The 27,852-nt window shown below is 42.6% G+C and overlaps 1 protein-coding gene across 1 annotated transcript; it reads right to left on the bottom strand.

Annotated features, from left to right (window-relative positions):
* Positions 1 to 223: 223 nt before the first annotated feature.
* SLC5A12 (solute carrier family 5 member 12) lies at positions 224 to 23,771 on the bottom strand. The gene is made up of 15 exons (XM_083433528.1): positions 23,130 to 23,771; positions 20,803 to 20,868; positions 17,706 to 17,757; positions 17,010 to 17,077; positions 15,835 to 15,989; positions 14,819 to 14,959; positions 14,026 to 14,155; positions 12,150 to 12,238; positions 10,865 to 10,977; positions 8,182 to 8,249; positions 6,845 to 6,931; positions 5,268 to 5,443; positions 4,028 to 4,131; positions 2,426 to 2,556; positions 224 to 845 (listed from the first exon to the last, which is right to left on the bottom strand). The coding sequence occupies exons 1-15, from the start codon at positions 23,484 to 23,486 to the stop codon at positions 681 to 683; spliced, it is 1,902 nt and encodes a 633-aa protein (XP_083289654.1). The 5' UTR covers positions 23,487 to 23,771; the 3' UTR covers positions 224 to 680.
* Positions 23,772 to 27,852: the final 4,081 nt, after the last annotated feature.

Raw genomic sequence — 27,852 nt, 5'->3', positions numbered from 1 at the left:
AGCTTTGCCACTGCTTTTAGGATTCTCAGCACAACCTCTCACAGCATTACTGAGCATTCACACAGCAGGAGTACTAATAAATGGGTACATAGAATAATCAGGTCACCCCTTCCCCCCTGAAACAAACAATGTTGCCAAAGAGCTCAGTCATTGAAGATCTTTTCACAGCTTCTCTGATCAGCCATAATGGGAAAATCCATAATGAATTTTAAATCACACCAAATTCTGCAAGTTCTTTATTAAGCAACCTATGGTACTCCAGAGGAAAAACTCTACAATGACACTGCAGTGGTCAGGAAATATGCATCTGTAGCATAGTTCATATTTTAGAATTCCATGTTAGGATCAATGGGAGATGAATACCCAAGTTGCACCGGCGGAAAATACAAGGCGATTAAAATAAAAAAAACTTTGGAGCGTGCAGTTAACACTCTAAATTCTTCCTGAAAAACACACTTTCCATATTTTTCTCTCACCACATTCACCACCATGGAGTCTTTGAAAAAATTTCCATGTTATAAAATGACTTCTGAAAATAAAAATAAATGCACCTGCTAACCTTCTAAATTATAATTAAATGCCTCCTCGGCTACTCGTAGTGCCACTGATTTGTTTTCCTAAAGTTTGGGCAATTCCATACCATTCCTATTGTTAGCAGGATGACCTTTTCCCTGTACATCCTAAAAGTAAGATTCCGTCTCTATGCTTGTATTAGTGTAGGATTTTTCACTTGGGTTGTAACCAGGTAAGTGACCCAGCATTTCTTTCTTGAATCCATTTGCAAGGGCATCATTTGCTTCTGCCTTCTTTCCAAGACCTTTATGCAGATCAACTTCTGATCCCTCCTGAGAAATAATGTAAAAAGAAGAAGAAGGAAGGACAGTTAAGTCAAGAAGTGGATTAGTTTCCATTCCCACTTGTAATGGCCCCAACCGCATATGAATATGAGTATACAAGTACATACCAGAACTTTAGGTTTGCACATTTAAAAATGGATTATTAGGAAGCTAAATAGCTCAGATGGTAGAGTCTGAGACTCTTATGCTCAATCCCCATGTTGGGCAAAAAGATTCCTGTGCTAGATTACCTTCATGGTCCCTTCCAACCCTACAATTCTATGATTCTATAGCACTCTAGAACAACAAATCCACTTAAAACACACATGAGTTTTTTGTGGTTTGGAAAGTAATGGGGAAATGCTCTGGGATGAACAAATGATGAATTTGCAAATAAGGACAAATGCAGGATGAATGGCCATTGTTATGCGCACACACACACCCCATAAACAAATCAGAATGAACAATGAATAAATAGCTCATCTGGAGGGATCCTTATACATACAAAAAGGTCATAAACTGTCAGACAAGGATTGGGAAGCTGTAGAGGGAGCAGCTATGGAAACTGAGAGGGATGTGAGTGAAACCTGGGAGGGTGGGCTGATGCAAGTGAGTTCCTTTTCTGGCATATAAACAAACTGGTTGCATTGGCTTTCATATAGAACTACACATTTAAGAACCACAAAGAAATATTTGGGATAAAGCTTTTCTAGATATGGCTTGTGCCAAAAGTCTTTTTTTGGGGGGGTGGGGGTTATAGATGACATTCACCAACACCTATTTCTAGAAATATAGTTAAAGTAACATGACTGAAATATTCTATGAATATTGTATATTCCATGACGATCATATGCATTAGCAATTGCAATTTACAAAAAATAAAATAAAAACAAAGCTTAGCTTTTTTTCGATTATATGTTATTTTAAGTGTTTTATGAGTAACAGATGGTGTAAATTTATGCTTGTATATGAATCATCATATACAGGCCATTTTTTTCTAGCAAAAGAGGTGATAGAACTCGGTTCTGATGAGTTCCAGATGGAAAAAAAAGCCCTGATCCTATACTGTTTGGAAAACTGATGTTGCTGTCCAACATAATTATAGAACAATATGTCCTTTCCTGTTAACTCTGGAACTATGGGAGTGTTTGAAAATTGTCTCTTCCATCAGCAACCAAATTGCATTAAATACTCAACTGCTACTGGGGGGTTACTCTAATGGTGTTTGTTTCAGCAGCAAGCAGCTGACAACACAATCCTCAATCTAGTATCCCTTCAGAAACCTGCCTCTTAGATATTTCCGTTCGGAAGAGTAGCATACTGGACCATATTGGCCATATTGCCATGAAATGTGCATTTCAATTAGCGCTGGCTCCCGGCTGATTGTGTTAACCAACCCACTGTACAAGTTTCTCATGATGGTAAATTGATCTGCTATACAGGTGGCTTTAAAAATATAAGTTCTGTTATCAGGTTTGGAAGCACATATTATGATAATGCACTCAACCTAAATGGGCTTGTGGGCTTAATGGAGTCCAGAGTCCAACAATTGCAGGAAATATGAGAGGCTTATAAGGAAAGAGTCTCACGTGAAGTGCTTTGCTGTCATCATGGTCCACTCCACACCAGCACAAGTGTTTGCATTTATGAGACCAGAAGCAAAACAGGTTGCAGACAGGACGAATTAAGAGTGGCTTGATATCTTCTCCTTTATTTGGACCTTGGCAGAAGAAAGTAATAGTCAAGCATCTATCAAAATGCTGTTGTTTATTTTGTATAATAATATTCTATGCAAAACATTGATAATACGAAACAAAACATAGATCTATTCTTTTATAACCACACTGACTAGTCTAGCACAAAATGAAGAGAGTCCATGTTTCCCCAGTTCAACTAGGAATTTGGATTGGGGTGGGTTTTGTTTTTTGTTTTTTTGTAATGAACCTTATTTATAGAATTTGCATTCTGCCGTTAAACCTCAAGGTTCCTCTGCAGCTACATAATAATCTGTTAAAACACAGAGATCAATACAAATGTGCTTATCAACTTGTCAGTTTCAACTGCCTCTTTTAGCTTGATCAGCCATTCTTTGATAATTGGAATTATTGCTGATTTCCAGAAAAAGGCTAACAAAATGCCAGAGAAGAGCTAAGATCCTTATCCCCAACCTGGGCCCATGAGACTTTGCAGAGCTGCCACCACATCCACAGCCTAGTAGCCATGGAGGAAGTATGGGCAGGATGTTTGGTATCAGCAGCATCAGCAATGACATTGTCTACCTGGCATTATCATATCTTGGACTTTTTAGTACACTATGTGGGTAGATGGGTGGGTGAGGGAATGGTGGCCATCCCCCTCACACACAAATGGTGGAGAATATTCAGATAAAATTCTGCAAAGTCGCCTACATTTTCTAGGAGAACAAGAAAATGAAAAATGTCAAAAAAATTCTCACCAAAAAAATGAGTTATGAGAAACTGAAGCTCAGACTGAAAGTTGAATCAGCCTTGAGAACATACAGCTCACTTAAATGCAAATCAGTCATCCTGTGCACTACAAAGTGCCCCCTCGTACTTACGAGACCACCTCTTCTAGTATGCCCCACAGAGGACCTTACGGTCTGCTAACAACACCTTGAAGATCCTGGGCCCCAGGGAAATTAGACTAGCCTTGACTAGAGCCAGGGCTTTTTTGGCCATGCCCCGGCCTGGTGGAATGCTCTCCCACAAGAGACCAGGCCCTGCAGGATTTGACATCTTTCTGCAGGACCTGCAAGATGGCACTGTTACACCAGGCCTTGGGACAGGATGCAGTTTGACTTACTTTCCTTTGTATAAATCAATCCTGAAGGAGGCCCCAACCCGCTCTCAGGTCCTTGTATGATCAGTGGAAACAGTTGGTCCTGGCAATTATTAACCACTCTCAATTCCACCCTGATACTTGCCAGCTGCCCGGATTTTAACTTGTCTGAATTAATTTTAAGTTGTATTTTAATTAATTGATGTCTGTTTTTATGCTTATTGTGTCGTTTTTATGATGTTAGCCACTCTGAGCCTGGCCTCGGTCAGGGAGGGCAGGATACAAATAAAATTATTATTATTATTATTATTATTATTATTGGAAAGCTAGTATCAATTTTGTAGAAGAAAACAATGTCAGAGTCCGACCACAAAAACCAGTAAAGAACTGACCTGTAACCAAACTGATCAGAAGCCCCGCAGCAATACATCCAAGACACCCAACAGCACTATAGTAAAGATAGGAGAGAGAATACCATGTCTCTGCCAGATGTGGCCTAGGATGATAAATTTGAGGGTCAGTCAATATATATGACCACTTTGAGCAAGAATTGGTTAATTTATCATACCTTCTAATTCCTAGCTCCAGAGAAGAATGACCACCATTGTGCAACACTCACAGGCAAGGGCAGAAGACTCAGCAGAAGCCCATGTTTTACAGAAGTATGGACAATCATTATGGGCAAAACAAAAACAACCCACCATAATTCATGGGGTGGGAGGTGGGGAGATGATCCAAATAGCCCCATAAAAACTCGATGGCATTTTGTAAATGTCCCCAGTGCTGCTCATTGAAATAAATTGAGAAATCCAGGATTTTAATGTAGCTGGGGATTGAGCCCAACAAAATAGTAGCAAGGGGAAGAGTTGCACTTTCTAATCACCGTATTTTTCGCCCCATAGGATGCACCGCCCTATAGGACGCACCTAGGTTTTTTTTGGGGGGGGATAAAGAAAAAAAAATATCCCCCCCCACCGCCCTATAGGACGCACCTAGGTTTTTTTTGGGGGGGGGGATAAAGAAAAAAAATTACCCCCCCCCCAGGCACGGGGCTGGCGCGGGGGAAGCCCGAGCTCAGCCTACTATCCACAAGCCTAGGGAGCCGCGCCCGTCTCCCCAGGCTTGCGGACAGCTGTGCGAAGCCCGGGCGCGCTCTTCAGCGTGCCCGAGGCTTCGGAATGCAGGCAGCTCTGTGCAACCCTCCGGAGCCCGGCGCGGCTTGGCGCCGGGCTCTGGAGGGTCGCGCAGAGCTGCGCGGACCCTGGGAGGGCAGGCAGGTTTGCGCGACCCTCCGGAGCCAGGCGCCAAGTCACGCCGGCCTCCGGAGGGTCGCGCAGAGCTGCGCGGAGCCCAGGAGGGCAGGCAGCTCTGCGTGACCCTCCGGAATCCGGCGCCAAGTCACGCTTCGTGCCGGGCTCCAGAGGGTTGCGCAGAGCTTCCTGCAGCCTGTATTCGCCCCATAGGATGCACACATATTTCCCCTTCATTTTTGGAGGGGTGAAAGTGCGTCCTATAGGGCGAAAAATACGGTAAACTATTCTGTAGCCAACCACATTTGCTTAAAAACTACTGCTAATCACACTTGTCTCCATATTGTAGCTTGGAAGGAGAGCAGCTGAGAGAGAATCTTACCTGATGGGAGATGAGGTAGGGAACATGGTGGGTACAGTCTCTGTATTATTGACAATGCACTCAGCTGTGGAGAGGTATAATGGAAGGGTCTTTGCAGCTGGAGCAGGGTACACAAAAGCTCCAAAGCCAACCCAAAATGCCAAGGTGATTCCAGTAAGGAGACCTCCCAAAGCACCCTTCAATCACAAAAGAAAATTAGACATACACAGTATTATTGGAGAGTCACAGGGTAAAGTGCTTGCCAGCATTACCAGCTGGAAAAGGGGTTGCTCATCTCTGGAGCACATTTTCAGTGTCATCTCCATATCACAATGGGAAATAGACCAAATCGTAAACCCTCCATGGGTCATGGATGATATCAAATAACCCAAATTCAAAGGAAAGAATTGGGAGTACCCTCTAATTGCACTTCCGGTTCTTTCCTTTTCCTTTGCAGCTCAGCTTGAACTTGGGCTGGGCTGCAAAAGAAGATACCTGCCCAAAGTGGGGCATGTAATCCTATACTTTTACCAGGAATTGGCTGCCTTGGAAGCTCACAATCAGGAACATAACTGACTCCTGCAGGCCTTACTGTCAGCACAGATGAACAGATCAGTGCTGCCATCAAGCCTGGCTGCACTAGGGAGTTCCTGAAATCCCCAATGCAGCTGATCACAGCAGGGCTTGTTATCAATGTCCATCAGCTGATCAGCAATAATAGCAAGCCCTGCTTTCAAAGAAGAAGTAGGATTGCATTTGAAGGCTCCCTATCCCACATGGGACACAGGTTGGTGTGGCTTGGGGAATACAGCCAGATTAGGTCCCCAACTAGTGCTAATATGAGCCACAGGCTTGACGGTCCCCCATGGCTAATATATAGGATGTACTACAAACCTTAACCATACAGAATTACCCCTCTCAGTGGTCTGCTTGGTGAAATGATGTGTTTATAGGGGGAAAACTAAATGAGAACCAGGTTATTGTATGTTTTTTTTTCATATGCAGTGTTTGCTAGGTTTTGCACCAGCACTAAAACCAGTAATAACAGCAGGCCAATCAGTCAGTGTTACTCAGAGACCAGCTCCACCAAGCTTTTCCTCTCCTTCCTCTCCAGCAACAGCCACTCCACCAGGATGCAGCGGAGTATTAGTAAGGAAGCAGCTCTGCTGCAAATCCAACTCCATTCGGCTGCTCCTTCCATCATCTATCACCCAGCAGCAGGCATTCCATCAGCTTGCAACACAGAGAGAAATGGAAAGTAATGCCACAGATAGACCAACCTTTGGCTCTTCCTCACCTTCCTCTGATTCTTATCCAGCTGGTCACTGTAAGAACTTTGAGACGAAGATCTAATACCTAAAATTGCCTCTTCTTTTCCTGCCTCTTCCCTCTCAATCCCTTTTCCGTTTTGTGTTTTATGTCTTTTAGATTGCCAACCTGAGGGCACGAACTATCTCATGACTGATTGCTGTAAGATGCCCTGGGAGAGTTTTCACTGAAGAGTGTGGTAAAAATTGCTTTAATTGGTTGATTGATTGGCAAGAACAAATACTGTAAGTGAAATGAGCTGTCTTGAAAATGTGATTCTTATTACTTACTTTCCAGTTGGTACAAGGGAAAATGATCCCTAGTGTAAATAATCCCAGCATAGGTCCCCCACACATCCCATGAATGCTAAGTGAAGCCTGTTGAAAGGAAGCACAAAAGATGCTTTAGAAAGCTATTTATTGTCATCAAGTGTCTCTGCAGCATCTTTCTATAATGGTTCTTTCAATTTCTTATCTCAGAGAACATGCTTTTTCTATTTCTTCTTTGTGTGCCATTTCTTGACAGAGTTAAAAAAATAAATAAATCTGTTTACAAGTTTTAAAAAAGGAGTTCTTATATTTCCTCTATAAATAGTAAGGTATGGAAGGGGAATTAGCTTTTTGAATCAGTACATTATGGCAGCGCATTCCACCCTCAACTAAATAGATGCCCCTAATGTATTCTTGAGATAAGAATCAGTGTGGATGGATGGAAGAGGAATGTGTGTGGCTTTGGCCCCACCCACTAGTCCTGCAGCCCCAAGAGAGAAAGTGGCCTTTATGCTGAAAGATATTCTCCACCTGTGGCTCTCCAGATGTTGTGGAACTTTAACTCCCATTATCCCTAACTATTGACTTTGCTGGTTGAAGCTGATGGGTGTTGAAGCCCAGCAATATAGGTCAGCCACCATTAATCTAAAACAAAGGAAGAATGATTTCTCCCTCTGCTTCATATGCAACGTTTAATCAATAGATCAAAATGTAATAAATCAGATGCAGTGATTTAATCAATTATATCATTAAGCAACTAATAATTTCCTTAATTGGCTAGCAGTTCTAATAGTATCTTCCTCAAGACCCAGACACATGCCTGAAAGCATGTAAAAATAATCTTTCTGGATATCCCGTGTGCATTGAGGAGGCCCTGTGATGGACATGAGGGAGAGCACTCCCCATGATCTAACTTGCAATGCCAACAGTTTGCTTGTTCAAGGCCAGACCCTACAAGTTGAAACAATACTGGAAAATCCAGCCCGTTGTTACACACGAGGGTTGCTGGACTGGGTATTTGCTCATATCTCCAAGGATCCCATTTTGTTTCAACATACTCAGATTAGAAAAAGACTGGATCTTAGTTTTGACCAAATGGAAGAGTGACATTTCATCCTGCTTATCCACACAAGGAAAAGAATTAATGCCGAAAAGAATGCGGTCAGGGGTTCCTAGTAGCAGCAGACCCGTGGGTATGTGGAGCTCCCTTTGGGCTGGAGCTCCCTGGTCTCTCCTATGGCCAGACAAACTTTGTGTACTAAAGGTGCTGGATTGTCACTTCTCATGGGAGAGAACACAAATTCCTGATACACATAGGGGCTCCAGTTCATACCAACCATCTTAAAATATTTAGTTACCTGCACAACAGGACCCATGAACGATGCTGCTACTGCCATGGAAGTACATATCACTCCAAATACTATGCCTGAAAAAGAGTTGTCCACCATCATCAGCTATGGCCTCGAACATTTAGATGCACTCTTGTGAGATTTTTAACCCGTGAAAGATCTCCATGATTCTGAACCTGTGTTCTGCAATCTGATATATGCCCATTCAATTACGGTACTCTGCTTACTGGTGTCAGTACTAAAGGATGTCCTTTGCTTGGAATTCTCTTCCAGACAAGTCATCTATGACATTTTTAGAACAGGGGAATAAAAACCTTCAAACTTCAATTATTCATAGTTAGAAGCCAACACGGTTAATTCTGCAGCTTAATTCTGAGTGTGTATAAACGTTCTTATCCTCATCTTTATAGAAAAAGATAATCTGTATTCTTCTTAAAGCTCTTAACATCTCACAGTGTCAATAACATCTGCATGGAAAGCTGAAGCTTAATATGAACCACATCCTATCGAATTCAGAGACCGTTGAGTAGCTCTTTGACTGTGTGACAGATTTTTCATGGTATGAATTTCAGCTCAACACAATGCAGTGCTGAAAACTGCTGTGCATGATACCTCAGCAGATCAAGAACGGGCCCTCTAGATGCTGCTGGGCAATAGCTTCCACCATCCTTGACCATTAGCCAGGCTGTCTGGAGCTGATGGAAACATGGCTCTGACAACACCTAGGGGGTCCCAGTCAGATGCAATAGATGAAGGTTGCTCTGAGCTACTTATAGAACATAAACAGATCGTTAGTTTGTATAGCTCAGGACCATCTATTCCTACTTAACAATGCCTCTCCAAGATCTTCCCAAGGGTGCAGTTGGAAATATTTTTAATTGGACATGATAGGGATAGAAACCCAGACCTTCTAAATACAAAGGATGAGCTATGCCATCAAGTTGTGGTTCCTTTCATCTGCTGCTTTGACAGAAGCAGCACGGACACCATGTAGCAGTGGAGCACAGATCTTTAAATGTACCATGGGATAAAAAGTTCAGCCATCTTATTAGCCTAATCTTATGTTGCACTGGCATCAGGCCAGACATTTATTTCTTTCTTAATTTGGTCTATTGGGTTTGCTTCTTTGCCTGTTGCAGTTCACTTTCAAGACCGGCCAATGGCCAATTAAGTCATGTGTAAATTAATTAACCAGGTACCTCTAGGAAACCTGCAGGCAGTATTTGAGCACAAGAGCACTCTCACTCCCTGTGGTTTCCAGCAACTGGTATTCAGAAGTATTGCTTCCTCCAGCTATGGAGGCATAACCATCATGGCTAGTGGCCATTGATAGCTCTCTTCTCCATGAATTTGTCTAATCCTCTTTTAAAGTCATCTAGGTTGGTAACCATACTTGCCTCCCGTGGGAGAGTGCCATAGTTTATGCACTGTGCAAGGAAGTACTTTCTTTTATCTGCCCTGAGCATTCAGCTTCATTGGCTGTTCTTGAGTTGTAATGTTTTCTCCATCCGCTTTCCACATGCCATGCATAATTTTATAAACTTCTATCAATGTCACTTCTTATTCACCTTTCTTCTAACCAGGGCTTCCCAAACATGGGTCTCCAGCTGTTTTTGGACTACAATTCCCACAACCCCTGACCACTAGTCCTGCTAGCTAGGGATGATGGGAGTTGTAGTCCAAAAACAGCTGAAGACCCAAGTTTGGGAAAGCCTGCTCTACGCTAAATGGTCCCAAGCACTGCAGCTTTTCTTCATAGAAGAATGCCTCCATCTCCAATATCATTTTAGTCATCCTTTTCTGAACCTTTGCCAACTCTACAATATCCTTTTTGAGGTGAGGCAACCAGAACTGTGCACAGTATTCCAAATGTGGTCACACCATGGATATGTATAATGGCATTATGATATTGGTAGTTTTATTTTCAGTCCTTGTCTTAATGGTGTTTAGCATGGAATTCGCCTTTTTCACAGCTGCTGCTCACTGGCTCATACTCTTCACTGAGCTATCTACTATAACCCCAAGGTCTTGTTCTTGGTCCATCAGTCAAGTTGGTCTGTGTAAACAAAATCAGAGCTAGATGGGCCAATGGTCTGACTAGGTATGCTATGTTCTTAACACTTCACTCCAAAATAATAAAAAATAGTTTGCATGGTTACTGGTACAGCAACTTCTCAGGGAATATGACTCCAAAACTATTATCAATAAAAATCAACTCAAGGACAATAGAGGTTAAATGGCCAAATATCCATTAAGTGATGACATCATATTTTGCATATAACTATCCATGGGCCGTAAACCCCATTCCAGTATCATGCATCATGCAATAACAATCAGGTGAGATGGAAAGTGGGAACCTGTTTATTGGCCCTCTCCCAGTGATGCTCCACTCCCACCTTCCATACATTGGGGAGAAGGTCTGTGGAGGGGATCCTGTTCTGTGCCCATATGCTCCCTAGCACTTAATGCCTGAGCAGGGCTATAATATACAAGGAAACTGATCAGACAGATAAATTAACAGTCACCTTAATGGCAATATTAAGGAGTTCAAAAAGAATGAAAGATTTGTAATATATTGGAATCATGCAAATGACCTGATAATTTTAGTAAGAGGAGTGCTTTGCCCAATAGATCTAGTAGCATATTTGTGGCCTTACAGTTCAGAAGAATCAAATCCATTTACTGTACCTACATAAGCCTTTGCTGACCCAAGTGCTCGTACGTTCAGAGAGGTTTGGTAAGCAGTGCTTGACAAAATCTTCAAATGTGACAGTTGCCAGAGCATTTATACTTGCAGCCACAGTGCTGTGAAAGTGGAAACACACATTATGAGGACTTTGGCTGCATCACAAACACAAAAGAACATAAGAAGAGCCTGCTGGGTCAGGCCAATGGCCCTCCAGTCCAACATCCTGCTTTCACAGTGGCCAATCAGATGCCTATGTGAAGCCTGAAAGCAGGACCACAACAGCACTCTTCCCACTTGTGATTCTGCAATTCAGAGGCACACTGCCTCAGACGATAAACATATAACATGGATATTGTGGTTAGTAGCCACTGATGGCCTCGTTGAATTTCTCTAACCCTCTTTCAAAGCCATCCAAGTTGATGGCCATCATTACTGCCTGTGGGAGCAAATTTAGCTACAGGTCCCAGAGTGGGTTGCACCGCTATGAAGTATGCTGGTTTGGATATTAACAATCCTGAGTGCTGATTCACACAACTCTGAAAACTAGGAATGTCTGTGTGAGAGGAGAACTTAATATGCAGGTTGCGATTTTACATCACCTCTGCTTGAAAGCCTTTTTAGTGGTATGATAAGATGTCATTCTACATGAAACAGAATGGGGAGCATCAACACAATCACTTCACCATGATACCCCCCCCCTACCACACACATACCTAATAATAAAAAATACATCAACTCAGAGGGCACAAGGTTAACTACTCCAATCTACCCCCACCTCCCCTGCAGCCTATTCAGACAGGTACCTTTTGTCTCCAGCTCTTGTCTGATTTTTACTCTTCACAAACCCCTGACTGATACCGTATCTTCCACCAGAAATAGACAGGGAAGTAGGGGTGACATATTTTTCCATTACCAGCTTAACTTTTTTGATGCTCATCTATGTTTCCTGACACAGGAGGTTCTTTTAACATGAAAATCACTGTTTGATAGTTTGGTACCTTAAGAGATCATATTGTGGTTTGCTGATAGGATGAGGAAAAATATGTGGAAATCTGCTTGCCAGAGCACATGACAAGCTCTGTGCTGGATTGCATACGAAAAGACAAAGCACTGCAGCATTTCATTGCAGGGACGGAGTTGGCAGAGTGAGAGAAATGATGCGGCAGATTCAAGAGCAGCAGCCCCACCAACACTAAACCCCTGTGTGATGCTCTGCTTGGTTTGTCTCCATTAAAACCGAGTGCAGCAGACAAAATGTGAGTAGAGGCAACCCAGTTAAAACACAGACCTTAATGTTCCACTGAAGGCACATGCAACAAATAATCCTGGTAGTCCAGGGGTTGTGGAAAAGATGATCATAACAAAATACGGCATTAGCTGGATGGTAGAAAAGAAAGAAAGGAGGAAAGGTTAGGAAAGTTTATTCACTCCTCTATGGCACAAAAGGGACACAGGTGGTGCTGTGGGTTAAACCACATAGCCTAGCACTTGCAGATCAGAAGGTCGGTGGTTCGAATCCCTGCGACGGGGTGATCTCCTGTTGCTCGGTCCGTGCTCCTGCCAACCTAACAGTTCGAAAGCACGTCAAAGTGCAAGTAGATAAATACAGTGGCGTAGCGTGGGGGGTGCAGGGGGGGCTGGCCGCACCGGGCGCAACATCTGGGGGTTAGGGTTAGGGGGCACAAATCCATGGGTTAGGGGGCGCAAATCCACGGTTTAGGGGGTGCAAATTACTTGCCTTGCCCCGGGTGCTGACAACCCACGCTACGCCACTGGATAAATAGGTACCGCTCCGGCAGGAAGGTAAACGGCGTTTCCATGTGCTGCTCTGGTTTCTCCAGAAGTGGCTTAATCATGCTGGCCACATGACCCGGAAGCTATACGCCAGCTCCCTTGGCCAATAAAGCGAGATGAGCGCCGCAACCCCAGAGTTGGTCACAACTGGACCTAATGGTCAGGGGTCCCTTTACCTTTACCTTTATGGCACAAAAAGCTGTTCTGTGGGGACCCTACAAAGTAGGGTCTGTCAATGTTGATTGTTATTTAATGGTTGTCCTGCCCCCCCCCCCATGTTTATAGTGGTTCTTGTTTTTATCTGTATTATTGTTTATTAAATTTCTATAATGCCCTTCATCTGAAGATCACAGGGTGGTTTCCCATATTAAATATAATGTGAGGTGAGGTGATGCTTAACCAATCTGAAATATCTTTTCAGTGAGGCAATATAACCTGGTACAAAACATTTGATATAAAAATAACAGTGAAAATCATTACATTTGAGGCAATTATTAAGAGAGTGCAGCCCACCTTGGTTTTTCTCTCAAGGAAATTTCTAAGATGCAGCTGCTACTGAAGAACTAATAAGATGGGAAGCTTATTTTTTCCAGATTAATCTCTGTGTTTAGATAGTACTGAAGTCACTTTGAATCCCATCGGGGGAAAGGCAGGGTATAAATTTATATTTTTAAAAATATGAGGGGAATATATGCAAGGGAGGAGGAGAAAGTTCCATTAAACAAGTGTACATCTCTGAGCTAATGGAATAAGTGCATTGGATACAACCATATGAATTGACTCCCTCACTTATAATGTACCCAACTGGAAGTCTGTACTAGGAAAGAGGGGACTAAGAGGAGATATGATAGCCACCTTCAAATATCTTAAGGATAAAAATCACATGGAAGATGGGGCAAGCTTGTTTTCTCCTGCTCCAGGGGGTAGGACACAGACCAATGGATTCAAGTTTCAATAAAGGAGATTCCAGATAAACATCAGGAAGAACTTTCTGACAGTAATCTGACAGTAAGAGCAATTCAAGAGTGGAACAGACTCACTTGGGAGGCTGTGGACTCTCCTTCGTTGGATGTTTTTAAGCAGAGGGAGCATTGCAGGAGGTTGGACTACATGACCCTCGGGTTCCCTTCCAACTCTGCAATTCTATAATTCTATTATTTTATCCCATTTTTGGCATCACCCCTCCTAAGAGCATGTATCTGCCCTCATTTGGCGAGAGTACCACCAAGCCTGACCCTCTAGCAACATTTAGAAGTGCAGCAAAGGGTGAATTTCAATAAGGGAAACAACAAGATTCAGATGTGTATTCTCGGATACATCCAATATTAAAAATGTCACATTGCATTTACGTATCTGACTGATTGCTGTACCTGATCAGGTGCTGAAATAAAACCAGCCGTCCAAGGATCACAGGTCTGGAAATGGGAATACATCACCAGTCCTGAAAGGACTGCACATGTCAGGATGACCCACAGCCCCAGTAAATTTAGATACAGTGCACTAAAGAGAGAAAAAGAGAAAGGGGTTATATGTCTTAAAAAATAAGTTATTACTGTTTGCTACTTAAAAGAATGAAAGAAAGAAGATGTGTCCAAAAACTATGAGTGTCCCCTTTTCAAAGATTGTGGCAGTCATGTTGGCTGTATGTACATGAGTGGTGTACACTGGTAATTCATAGAAAATATATAAATTCCAGTCTGGTTTCTAACCCAACTTTGGTCTCCTTGGTGGATGACTTGTGCTGGAAAATGGATGAAGAGAGTGAAACCCTCTTGGTTTTCCTGGACCTCTCAGTGGCTTTTATTAACATTGACCATGACATGCTTTTGAATGACTGACTGGGCTGCACTTAGGAGACACCCATGATACAGGGGGCCCAGTGCTTCCTGGGAAATGGGTCGCAGTGAGTGGTATTGAGAGACTTCTGTTCTATCCCATAGCCTTTAGACTATAGGATGCCTCGAGGTTCCATTCTGTTAACAACAATAAAGATCCCTTGGCCATCTTGTACCATAAATAAGATGAGTGCGCCCCCTCCACCCTCATATGTTTTCTTAGAAATTCACAAAAATAGTTGTGCATGCTTCCCCGCATAAATGGGCAGTTGCCTGTATGTCTCTTTAGTTATGTTCCAGTTTGGAACTAAATTTAATGCCTACTTACGCCTTGGCATGCTTTTCGGTTTTGCAGGAAATGCATCTTTGCATTGTGGACTGATTGACTCCATAGATTCCTAACCAAGTAAATGTCCCTCCTATGGCAATTGTCCAAAAGGTATGTCTTCTCAGGGGATCAACATCAAAGCTACATAAATGAGACACAATGGTGATCACTCATTTAGCCTCCACACGTCACACCTTAAGTTAGTTTAGGATGCTGCAATCCTGGAGACAGTTTGAATACTTAGATCCCTTTTACTTAAATTCGGTTGAAAAAGCATCACTATATCTAGGAATACAGCAGCGAGGTCTCTGTAAATCCACATACACAATCCCTTCCTTGATTATTATTATTTGAGGGAGGGACTTCAAATATGAATTGACTCAACATTTAAACAACATTTTCCCAGCTATAATACCTCAAATTATTAATGGAAAAGAAATACACGTCTCCACAATGAAACAGACAATGAGCTGGATCCTGACTTAAGGCGGTATCCAGTTAGCATGTCTCATAAGGATTTCTGCTTGTGAAATGGGATTTCCCCCCATTTCTCTGTGTGCACCCTGTGCTCTCCCCAAAACTCCTCTGGGGGATGGGTTGGGGAGAGCTCCCAGGACACATTTAGGAGGGGGGAGAAGGGGAAGTCTTGTTGTGCAAGTGGAAATCCTTGTGCTGAAGTTTTAATAATTTGAATATGAGTTTTAGTGCGACTGCCCCGTTCTATGGACCAGCATTCCTTTCAAGATATGACAGGACCACACTATCTGCAGTTTCCAGAAATGATTGAATGCCATCAGTTCATTTTTTGTTATTTTCTGTGCCATTTTAAACTTTTTAAAGCTGTTTTTATTACCCAAGGTACTCCACAACACTCCTCAGTACCTTTCAGTATCCAGTCTGCCCATATACAGTAGACAATGATAGACCCATCCTTGCTGGCCACTTTTAACAATACTGTTATTGACAAAGGAAGAAACACGTCCATAGATCTGAGTATGAGAACCCATTCTGCTTACTCAAATATAGTGAGGCGTGAGCCATTCTGGGCATCTTCCCAAATGTTTGTGAGGCCCCCATTCGTAATAGTTCCTTGAACCAATACTGTTACGAACCCAATCACCATAACAATCAGTTGAAAGGCATCTGTCCAGACGACCGCTTTTAATCCTCCCTAAGACAAAGAGAGAGAAACTATATGTACTTTGTGTTTATTACAGGAAGAAGACCAATCAAAGTTCAGACCTTAGCAAGATCTTGTCATGTTGAAAACCAATTTAGGGAGGAAAGAGAGGGAGGAAAGAATGCAATTAGTGCGGTACTGAATTCTCAAGAGGCTCTGCTATTTGCTGCAAAAGTTACCATTTCAGGAAGGTTTAAAAAATGTGTCTTTGTGATTTTCACACCTTTTCATAACATTCTGTTCAGCTAGTCAACTAGCAGGACACACCTGTTCAAGTCTATTCAGAAATAAGTCCTATTTTGTTCCATCAGACTTACTCCAAGGTAAGGGCTCTAGAGAATTGCTACCTATGTGCAACTGCGTAAGACAGGGGTGCATAACCTGTGGTCTGCTAGATGTTTTTGAGCTGCAATTCCCATCATCCTTGGTCATGCCAGCTATGGCTGAAGGAGTCCAAAAACATCTAAAAGGCCATTCATGTCCTCTTCCCTCAACATAAGGGTATATGAATGAATCACCTTCTTTGTATCAGCAACAGCACAATTTTATTCCTATTGACTCAGAAAGATGTGCCACTGTGTTCAGCAAAGCTTAATCCCAGGAAATTGGGATTAGGATTCTATCCTCTGATTATGGGAGAATGTGTATTACTCAATAATAACAATAGCAATAATTTTATTATTTGTACCCCATCCATCCATCCGACTGGGTTACCCCAGCCACTCTGGGTGGCTTCCAACATATATAAAACATTAAGTCTTCCCTATACAGGGATTGTAGGCTATATTGAAATTTATCACTTACTTGTTTATCTGAACCAAAAGACTTTGTCCATGCCCTGATAATTTCACGGAGTATTTTGAAACAAATTATGATGAGAAATTAAAAGTTCTCCTTTACTGCGCACAAAAGCACAGGATCATTTTTTTCTCACTAACATAAATATGAATCCAAATTATAAAATCCTTGTTATATAAGCTTTTTGAGTTGAACTGTACGTCAAGTACATACCAGGGTACAGTAGAAGGTGCAAACAATTCCTGTTGCAAATACTGAGCCCCAAAGATTAAATCCAGTCACTGCAAAACCAAAGGAAATAAAATTAGGCAAGGTTCATCTAGGGACTCGATGAAATCTAAAATGTATTATTTCAGATAATAAAGAAAGATACAGCTTTTATTGATCTGTTTCCATTACCTCCTTTTACATCTTTTATAAGAGAAGTTCAATTTTATTGTTTCTCTGAATGATGCATACTATTTGCAGAGAATTCCTTACTCTGGTGAACAAACCAAATCTGGTTTAGAAGCTAAATGATGGAGTGTCAGACTGCCTAAGTCTATAGCCTTTCGAGGGACATCAGTTTGTCCTTGTTCACATTACACATGACATTAAGACAGAAGGGTGCAAAGAGGGAAAGTATCAAAGTACATGACATGGTGTTAGATCATTATGCTAAACCGGGACCTTTGCCAAGACCTTGAGTAGAACGTTCGGCGCACATCTCCTCCGGTTACTTTTTAGCAAAAGGAAAACCTAGCAAATAAATAACATGATCCTGCATAGAAAAAGGGTGAGAGCTGCCAATGGGAAAGTAACAGGAGCGGACATAGATCTTTTCAGAGCATTTGGTGTTCACATTTCTGCTTTACAGTTCTTGCATTGTGACAATTGGCAAAGCTCTAGCATGCTGGCCTGGACACTCACCTTGATTGAGAGCCAGGGCTGGAGCGTAGACGACTACTCCAGTGTAAAGAATCTGCAAAGGATCAGAAAGAATATGAAAAGGGCAGACTGGAATCTTGGCTAAACCAGTTCTAAATAGACAACTGTCCAGAGAAAAGAGCTAAGACTGATAAGCAAAACAAAGGGTACAGGGATTCTTCGCTGCACCAGATTCTGTGGTTCCATTCATATAAATATACAGGTATTCACTTCGGCCAGCACTGATGCACACACACAAAGGGAAGCATGTATTCATGCATGCATGCGAATACAGAGATAAGTTATTTAACACAACTTTTCTCACTCTTTTTTATCATCTCAGATCATCACACTTCCCAAATTTATATGACTATATCCAGTAGAGTTGCTTGCAGTGCCAGCGATCTAAATTTGCTTCCACCTGAGCAAATGGCTATTCTGCTTATAGCAATGAATATTTACAGCAGTCTGAGCTGCAGTGTTGAGCAGTGACTAAAGTGTCAAATGAGGCCCCAGGAGTTTGGGGCTCAAAATCCCCTTCCACTATGAAACTCATCTGGGCCAGTGACCCATCACTCAGTCTAGCCCACTTCCATAAAGTTGCTCTGAGGGGAAAAGGTGAGAGAGGACCATGCACGCTGAGCTCCTTGTAGCAAAGGTGGGATCAAAAATTAAGTAAATATTGATCATAATAACACTTAAAAGGATTCAAAGGGATTTGGAAGAAAAGGTCTTGTGGCTCCTTAAAGACTAACTAAGACTGCATTCCTAGCCCACTTACTTGGGAGAAAGGCCCATTGAAAAAAAATGGAATTGCTTCTGAGTAGACATTTCTGTGTGCTGCGCTGGCTCGCCAGATGCAGCTTGTCACGCTGGCCACGTGACCCGGAAGTGTCTTCGGACAGCGCTGACCCCCGGCCTCTTAAGCGAGATGGGCACGCAACCCCAGAGTCGGACACGACTGACCCGTACGGGCAGGGGTACCTTTACATTTACCTTTAGACATGGTTAGGCTTGCACTTCAGTTGACCACCTCAGGGTGGTTTATACATATACAATTATTAAAACTATAATACACAACAACCCATTAAAACCAGCATTGAATGCAGACCAAGGCAACAACAGAAAGTGGTCTCTCATTACAAATGGGCAACACTGATCAACTGTCCTCAACTGCGTTTGTGGAGAGAGATGTCTTTAGCTAGGATCAAAAACCATACCATGTAGATGCCAGCCATTTTTCTGGTGTGAGAGAGTCCCATAATCAGAATGCCAATTTGGGAAACATTTGGCCATTACTCCTGGCAACGTTCATTGCAAGTTGCTTTTAAATTAAAGCTTCAGAGTATATGTCTTTAAAGAAACATACCTAGGCATACAAAACCACATTTCATTTTGTAGTATCAGCCATATGAAATAGTACCAAATGCATGAGCAGATGGGGTGGGGGCTGGGGCAGTCCTCACTTGACCTTTCAAAATCTGCTGCTTACTGGACAGGAGAAGGGGGAAGGACACGGTGGCAGGCAGATCATCATGGTTCAAGCAAACCAGTGGATCAAATCCCGCCAATGCATTTCCACTGCACAGACCTCTCTACCATCTTGCCCTCCTCCCTTCTGGTAAATGGCAAATTCACTATCAGAGCAAATTTGGTGCTTCTGCCAATGTATCTGCACAGCAGCAACCTCCTTGCCAGCTCCCCCTTTCCCCCTGTTAAGAAGCAGCGACTCAGCTGTCAAGTGAGCTCCATTATCCCCCTGTGCCATCTGCTACTGATTAAATGATACACATATCCAACATAAGTGTTGTTCAGAGTATACTCATTGAAATCAGTGGACTTCAGTGAGCCTAGTCTGCATTGGGTATCACCCATAGTGTCACACCAGGTAAGTTAGCACCTCGCTCTGAACTGGATTTGACAATTCTGTAGAATTCTCCAAACAATCACCTAAACGTTTTGTAAGGTGAGCAGTTCATCTAAGTCTCAATGCATTGCTGGTGCTATCTAGTTGCATGGAATTCATTTGGAAGGTGGAATTGTGTTGGGAAACAAGAGAGTTCCCTGAATAGACATCTGTATCTGGTTATCCACTAAGTAAAGTCAATTAAGCTTTACACTTGCTTTGCAAACTACCTTAGACATCAACAGAATCCTCCTTCTATGCTGGCAATTTGTGACCCATGTGATTTGTGAAGATTACTCTTGGATTCCTTCCAGGAAGTGGCTATTATTGCAATGTTAGGGAACATTCTTAGAAGCTGCCATGCAATTCTAAGGAGAAAAGGGAAGGATGTTCTCTTTATAGCACACAATGTGCAAATAATGCCAGATGTTCCCTGCTGCGCTGAAGCAAGCCATACTATTTCTCTTCAGGATGAATCTTAAAACAAATAAAAAGTCATTAGTCTGTCAGGCTCCTGGCATTGAGCTTGCATGAAGCACGGTCTGCTTTTGGACATGAGTGTAGTCTTTGACAACAGTGGAATATTCCACATTCTGGGCAGAAACTTTGAGAGATCTGCCAGAAATTTCCATACAAAATACATTGTGTCCCTGGGAAGAAGAAGCCAGTGGTTCTTTCCTGGCTTGAGGCAGGAAGTTTACTGTTCCTTTGCTCCTGACATGCAGCTGGAAAGCTAATATATATAAAATACTTTGAGCACCCCAAAGGTGCTACATAAATGCAAAGTAGGATGATTCCATCAGTTGATTCAAGTAGGCCCACTCTCTGATTTAGAAAGAGGAAATCTTCTTGTTGTATGCAGAATTCCATGGCAACCCGAGGGCAAGGAAGAGTTAGACTCAAATGATGCTTTCTAACTAAAAAGAAAACCATTAAACCCTCAGAGAAATAATATTGCAGACATGATCATTTCCAAATAGTAACCTAGGGTCCAGAATTGCAAGAACTTCCCATCCTCATCCAAGATAGAAACACTCTCCATGCACATATGAACATTCTCGGTCACATCCTGTGTCAGCTGTTTCAAAGACAAAAGTGGGAAGATGGGCAAAAAAGAGCCACACATACCGGATCATCTCCACACTATTTAGAAACCATGACATATACCACTCATTGAAATGTAAAATGTCTTACCGTTTGCACTATATAAATCATGGTTGCAGCCATGCGAACGGGCTTGTTAAACCTCAATTCCAAGTACTATGAGAAATGATGGATAGAGTAAATGCAACTTATGTATTAAATCATATTTGATATTACTCAATAAACAAAATCATATATGAAACAGTACACACATATAAAACAGTGTAATGCATATTTCAATTATGTCAAAGTGTGTTCATTAATCTGAATGGATGTGGACTGCTTTTTTTAAAAAAAACAAAACTCTAATGGTGTCTTAAGTGATTTAATGTCCAAATCAATGCAACCAAAGTAGATGTGATATGGGATATGCATGATTAACAGCCCTACATATCAGCTTTAAAGATCAGGGAGACGATGTCTAGCCTATTATTTATTTTCTTTCTCCAATCTAAATTCCACAAGAGAGGGAGAATGCATTGCTATTAGCTTTGCAGAATTAAAAAAAGACAGGTATCAATGTTGTATGTGCCTTTTATCTGATGAGCACATAAGAACATGGGAAAAGAGAGGCTTTTCTCCCTCTCTTTATATTAAAACGTGATGTGGGACAGACAAAGAAAGCACATCTTGGCAGAGCATAGTTAAGTTTTGGAATTTGCTCGCACAATATGTCATACTGGCCACCACTTTAGACAGCTTTAGAAGTAGATTAAGTGAATTCATGGAGGATAAGGGCCATCAGCATCTACTTGTGACAATGGTAATATTGTACCAGCATCAGAGACGGTGTGTTTCTTAATAGCCATTGTGGAAACCACAGGAGGAGAGAGGGCTGCTCTTCTCAGGTTCTGCTGGTGAGCTTCCCATTGGCTTCTGGTTGGCATTGTGAGAACAGGATGCTAGACTAGATTGGTCTTCATCCTCATCCAATAGGACTTTACTTACTTTCTTATGGATATCCCACATCACATCTAGTTTGGCTTTACAGCAATTCTGTACCTACATATTTAAACTGTCTTTACCCATCGTGTTGCACTGCCTGAGGCAAAACAGGTAGCAATCACCTTCCCCCCAAAGTCTTGCTTATCAGAGTTGGGCATGAGTTCTTGCTGGAACCTGGGAGCCACCGCTGCAGTCACTTCTTCTTGCTTCTCTTGTGGCAGGCAGGTGGGTGCTGCCTGCTGTGGTGCCCGAGAAGTGAGGAGAAGTGCCAGGTCTCCTCACTTTTCCAGCAGCAGCAAGAGGGGCAGGCAGAGCACTGTAGTGACACTGCCTGAGGTGGATGCCACAGTCTACCTCAGCCAGCCTTGCTACACCCTATATCAAGGATTTGATACTACAGATCCATATTTAAGTACAAATACAAGCTGTCAGCTATATCACAACACTCAGCTACAGAAATGGCACACTTTGTAGATCTATCTATCTCTTTATTCCAAACAACTGAACCTATATAATGTTCATAGCACAGGAAGTATCAAAAATAGCTGTTCTGAAAGAGAATCATTATTGATCTGGAATCCAGGCAAGGCCTATTTGTGTACATTTTTTTTTAAAAAAAAAAATCTTGCTAATAACCATATCTCATTCTTTCCAGGTTTATAAAACCGTTTCTTTAATGTGCCATATCTTAAGATATTCATTCACTGAAGGATATCCCTTATTCTTTCATTCTGCTGTTTTATAGATTCTCACAGCCCATAATAAAATTGCCACAACAAACCCCTAATAACCTTTATCAATAAAAAAGGGTTTTCCATCAGAACTAGAAGCCTATTTAAAGTTACCTAAAGTTACCTATTTATTGTCATTACAGTGGTACCTCAGGTTACAGACACTTCAGGTTACAGACGCTTCAAGTTACAGACTCTGCTAACCCAGAAATAGTACCTCCGGTTAAGAACTTTGCTTCAGGATGAAAACAGAAATTGTGCTCCAGCAGCGCAGCAGTAGCAGGAGGCCCCATTAGCTAAAGTGGTGCTTCAGGTTAAGAACAGTTTCAGGTCAAGAACAGACCTCCAGAACGAATTAAGTTCTTAACCTGAGGTACCACTGTACTGATTTTGACATACCACATTAATCTAGACCAGCCACTGCCAATCTGATACCCTCCTCACAACTCCCACCAACCCCAGACAGAATGGCCAATGGTCCGAGATGATGAGTGTTGCAATCCAGCTACATCTGGAGGGTAGCAGATTGGAGGCAGCTGATGTAGACAGGTTGACACCCTCCATGCTGAGCTTGACAGGCAATGCAATTTAAGATTAGAATTATTAAAGAATCAGCATCGATGTTGTCAAAATGCCTTCAGATTTCCAAATAATGTCAAGATCCGTGTCTTGACAGAAACAACTTTTGTGAAAAGTGCTTACCTCATATGTGCTTGTGATGCCAGATCTGTAGAACACAGGTAGGAAAAGTTCTGAAGTACAAATGATGACAAACATATATGCGAGGAAGAACAGAATGAAGGAAGCCCCATGCCGATACACCTCAGCTGGCGTTCCCAGCACAGTCACTGCTGACATGAAACTAGCAGTGAGTGACAGAGCTACTGGTCCACAAGTCATCTGCCTGCCGCCGACTAAGAAGTCATTGGAAGTGGTTTTTTTCCTCTCTGTGATTGCAAAAAAGACTCCTATGCCAGAAGAAATGAGAAAGAGTGCTGCAAAGACCACATAATCCCAGGCGACAAAATTGTTGACCTTCGGAGGGATGAAGGAGGCCATGGTGCTAATGCGTGGAGCCCTAGTCAAATCTATTTGTCCCTTTGTTCATTTAAGAGACTGAGCCTCCAAACGAGACAAGAAATGCCATCTCCATGATGTAATGATTTTATATTCTTAAAATCAAGAGGACAATCCAGGATGCAGCAGAAACTTCAGATTTGGTTCACTTGAGAGTCGCAGAGTTTTATTGTACAGACAGGATTAAAGGGACTAACTGTTACTTTCCATGCAATTATTACCTGTCTTGTCAAAGAAGTGTTCAAAGCTCTGTGAAATAACGGTTTGAAAGGAGGAATTCAAGGATTCACACCCTTTTTATCTGACAAGCTTTTTTATTTCGGGTTAAACATTACTCAAACAGACTGACTAACATCCAGATTGGTCAGCATTTCATGTAATAAATTAGGCGGCCATCAAACAGTATGTTGAAATTGCTCTATGTGAGCGTTGTAAGCTTTGTGACAATGTGAGAGCACTCACTGAGTTTAAGACACAGAGATATGTGAATCTGGATTTGAGAGTGGCCTGGCACTTGAGCTGCCATGTCACAAATAGACGAACTTCTTCTCTTCACAGCAGGGACTCCTATCCAGCTAAGGTACCAACTGGCAGAAGAGGGGAAGAGAAGCCAGTGCTTGACCCAATAGCCTGGACTAACTATGCTCCCTTTCTAGGGAATGCAGAGGAGAGGGCCATGACAGGTGTCCTGGCTGTAACTGAATGATTAAGGTTTCTGCCAAAATCTTTAATACTCAAATCAGTATGGTACAAAGGCAAGGCAAGGGTTAAAAGAAACAGCTTGTGACATGCATGAGCAACACACCTCCCTGCCCTTTGCTTTTAAGGGTGGACACAGGTTTAGTGTGGCAAGTAAAAGAGGCATCTTTGGACTGTGCAGGCAAATGAGCACTCCTCCAGGCAGGCTTGGCCTGAGATGTTTGTACAAGCCAGCACTAGCATCTCTGTTTCCTAGGTGACTGGGAGAAGACACTGCCAGCTCTGAGCCAGGCTTGTCACCCAGTGCCTCCTCTGCAGGTTCAGTCCCACCAACAAGACATGTCAGAAGTGGTTCCTGGGCAGAAGGGGGCTGGACAGAAGACTCTGGTGGTGTCGGGGTGGGTTGCTTCTCAGACAATCTACTTCAGGCATAGGCAAACTCGGCCCTCCAGATGATTTGGAACTACAACTCTCATCATCCCTAGCTAACAGGATCAGTGGCCAGGGATGATGGGAATTGTAGTCTCAAAACATCTGGAGGGCCGAGTTTGCCTATGCCTGATCTACTTGAACTGAGTATTCCCATGGACCAGTTTAGGCCTTTTGCTGTGAGCTACTGTATGTCTAGTAAGTGAAACACAGTTCCATGCACCCTATACACCTACAGCACCCCTATAATGCTCTAGCAGTCATTGATTTCCCCCAGAGGATCCTGGGAAGTGAAGTTTAAGATGGCTGAGAGTTGTTAGGAGAACCTTCACAGAGCTACAACTCCCAGCACCTTCAGCAACCTACAGTTCCTTCAATTCTCAGCGGGGGGAGCAATGACTGCTAAAGCGGCATAAAGGTAAAGGTAAAGGTAAAGGTACCCCTGCCCGTACGGGCCAGTCGTGTCCGACTCTAGGATTGTGCGCCCATCTCACTTAAGAGTCCGGGGGCCAGCGCTGTCCGAAGACACTTCCGGGTCACATGGCCAGCGTGACAAGCTGCATCTGGCGAGGCAGCGCAGCACACGGAAACGCCGTTTACCTTCCCGCCAGTAAGCAGTCCCTATTTATCTACTTGCACCCGGGGGTGCTTTCGAACTGCTAGGTTGGCAGGCGCTGGGACTGAACAAAGGGAGCGCACCCCGCCACGGGGATTCGAACCGCCGACCTTTCGATCGGCAAGTCCTAGGCACTGAGGCTTTTACCCACAGCGCCACCCGCTAAAGCGGCATATGAGGGTCTTAAATATATGGAGTTGACATGATAAAAATGACAGGCGTCTATTCAGCATGAGACCTGTTGTGATTGCACCTCCTGGTCCCACCCTGTATGCACCTTCAGTACAAGGCCTGAAAGAGTCTCAGCTCCTGCACCTGTATATGTGTGCAGTTAATGTTCCTGTATTTGTATACTCTAGAATAGGCAGAGTTCACAGGAACAGGGACAGAATGTACATGCTTTTGTACAGCACATGTGTTGGCCTTTCAGATCACATGTAACAATGAAGCTAGAGGACATGAGTTTGTGCGAGTCTCTTTTGCCCTCTGCAGGCATTCAGATCAAATGTCTGAAGAGGACTATTCTCTCCAACACTTCACAGATGAAAACCGAGATACCCCTGATCTACATCAAAGGCCTGAGCCTCCACAATTGCATGTTGCCATCTTGCCATTTCTGAAACAGGGCATGTAAGCAGACTGAGCAGAAACAGCTTACTTTTGTGTAAAGTCTAAGAATGCTGCACAGCCTATTTCAGGATTCCCCAAACTCGGGCCCCCAGATGTTTTGGGACTACAATTCCCATCATCCCTGACCACTGGTCCTGTTAGCTAGGGATGATGGGAGTTGTAGTCCCAAAACAGCTAGAGGGCCGAGTTTGGGGATGCCTGGCCTATTTCATTTCACAGTCAATCTGGTTGTACTTACTATAGGATAACTGCGTTCAGCAACGTCTTACAATCTGGATAGGTGATTCTGGGATCTGGAAAGGAAAAGGTGTGCTGGGATTTTGTGTGGATTTTGCATGCACACACTTGCAAACTGATGTCATCTACCCCCCCCCCCCCGCCAGGGGAGGGAGCTGAACCCTTAAAAAAGGGAAGGTTTAACCAATTCATATGATTTGAAAGAACCAGAAAACAGGGACTGTCCCTCAAGAAAACATGTCATGTAACATGCTTCAGCCCTCCGCTTGCAACATTGCGGCTTGCAAGGACTATGTGGTTAGCTGAACATGTGTGTAGTAGAGGTCATGCTCACGTGGTCTGTGAGCTCTTGACTCTGTGGTTGCACAATTAAGAGCAGTGAGAGGGATTAAGGGGAAGAGGAGGAGGAGGAATCAGTTGGTCAGCCTATCGCCTTCCTCCGTCTCACCCCACCTACTTCCTTGTAAAATGCCTCTTGCTTGGCAACCCTCGGTCATTCACACACAGACACTCTCTGCCCTTCCTTCCACCCATGGAGGAATTGGATCTTAGCCCAAATGTTTTGCTTCTGCCCAATTGAGGTCTGGTTCTTACTAAGGCAATAAACATTTTTTCTGAGCTGGACCATTCCTAGGTGTGGGGGCTCACATGGTTGAGTTCTCAATGTGTGGAGTAGCGGAAGAAAAGTAGATGTTCAGAAGATGACTAAGAAGCCAAAGCCTTTCTTCCTGAGATTTCATTTTGCTATGTGAAAGGATTTTTTAAAATTGATTGATTCATAAGTGGCTTCCTGAAGAAATGAGCTTAGCCAAGAAATGAGCTGAACAATTCATTGAGAACTTGATCTATCTATACCTGCTTACATAGCTAGCTAGCTAACTAGCTAACTAGATGATAGATAGATGATAGATAGATAGATAGATGATAGATAGATAGAGATAGATAGATAGATAGATAGATGATAGATAGATAGATAGATAGATAGATAGATAGATAGATAGATAGATAGATGATAGATAGATGATAGATAGATAGATGATAGATAGATAGATAGATAGATAGATAGATAGATAGATAGATGATAGATAGATAGATATGGTTACTGCCACTGCAAATTAATTTTGCAGCATTTGACGTGATTCCACCAAGTTCACATTACAATGCAACAGTTATGGCTTAGGAAAATTGTAAAGCAAATGTTTTATGTATGACAAGCCATTATTTTTAATGTAAGTTGTGTAATGATCAGAATGATGAAATATAGATACAACCTACCTGGTGGTTGTTGGGTTTTTTTTTAGTTTAATACATTTTTCTGAGGAATGAATTTCATGTGGCAAAATCTAACTTGACTTGCTAGTTTTTTCCCTTGGTGCAGTGCCTGCCTCAGTTACATTTTAATTTCTAAAGGTGCATAGTTCTTCAACTCGTCTAGCAGAAAACAGTCTGGAAGGAACTATTGCACTGGAGGCATTCCCCACCTCACCCCAGTGTTAATATTAAAGCAGGAAAGTATGGTTAACAACTTATAGAGAAGCCTGACAGTACTAATGCCATTCCATTACACCAAGGAGGTCTTCAGGCCAAATACCAATTGGGATTTGTGAGGGAACATTAACTTCACAACCCTCACGCAAAGAGTTCTGTTCTTGGACAATGAATATCACGTTGAGCCCAGCACAACTAACCGTATTGTCAGAAATATTGATTAAATATCTTAATAACAAATCTGAATTC

The sequence above is a fragment of the Podarcis tiliguerta genome (genome assembly GCF_965153285.1).
Source record: "Podarcis tiliguerta genome assembly, chromosome: 1".
Taxonomy (NCBI): domain Eukaryota; kingdom Metazoa; phylum Chordata; class Lepidosauria; order Squamata; family Lacertidae; genus Podarcis; species Podarcis tiliguerta.
The sequence above is the reverse complement of the archived record's forward strand: the minus strand, read 5'-3'. Positions and strand labels throughout refer to the sequence as shown.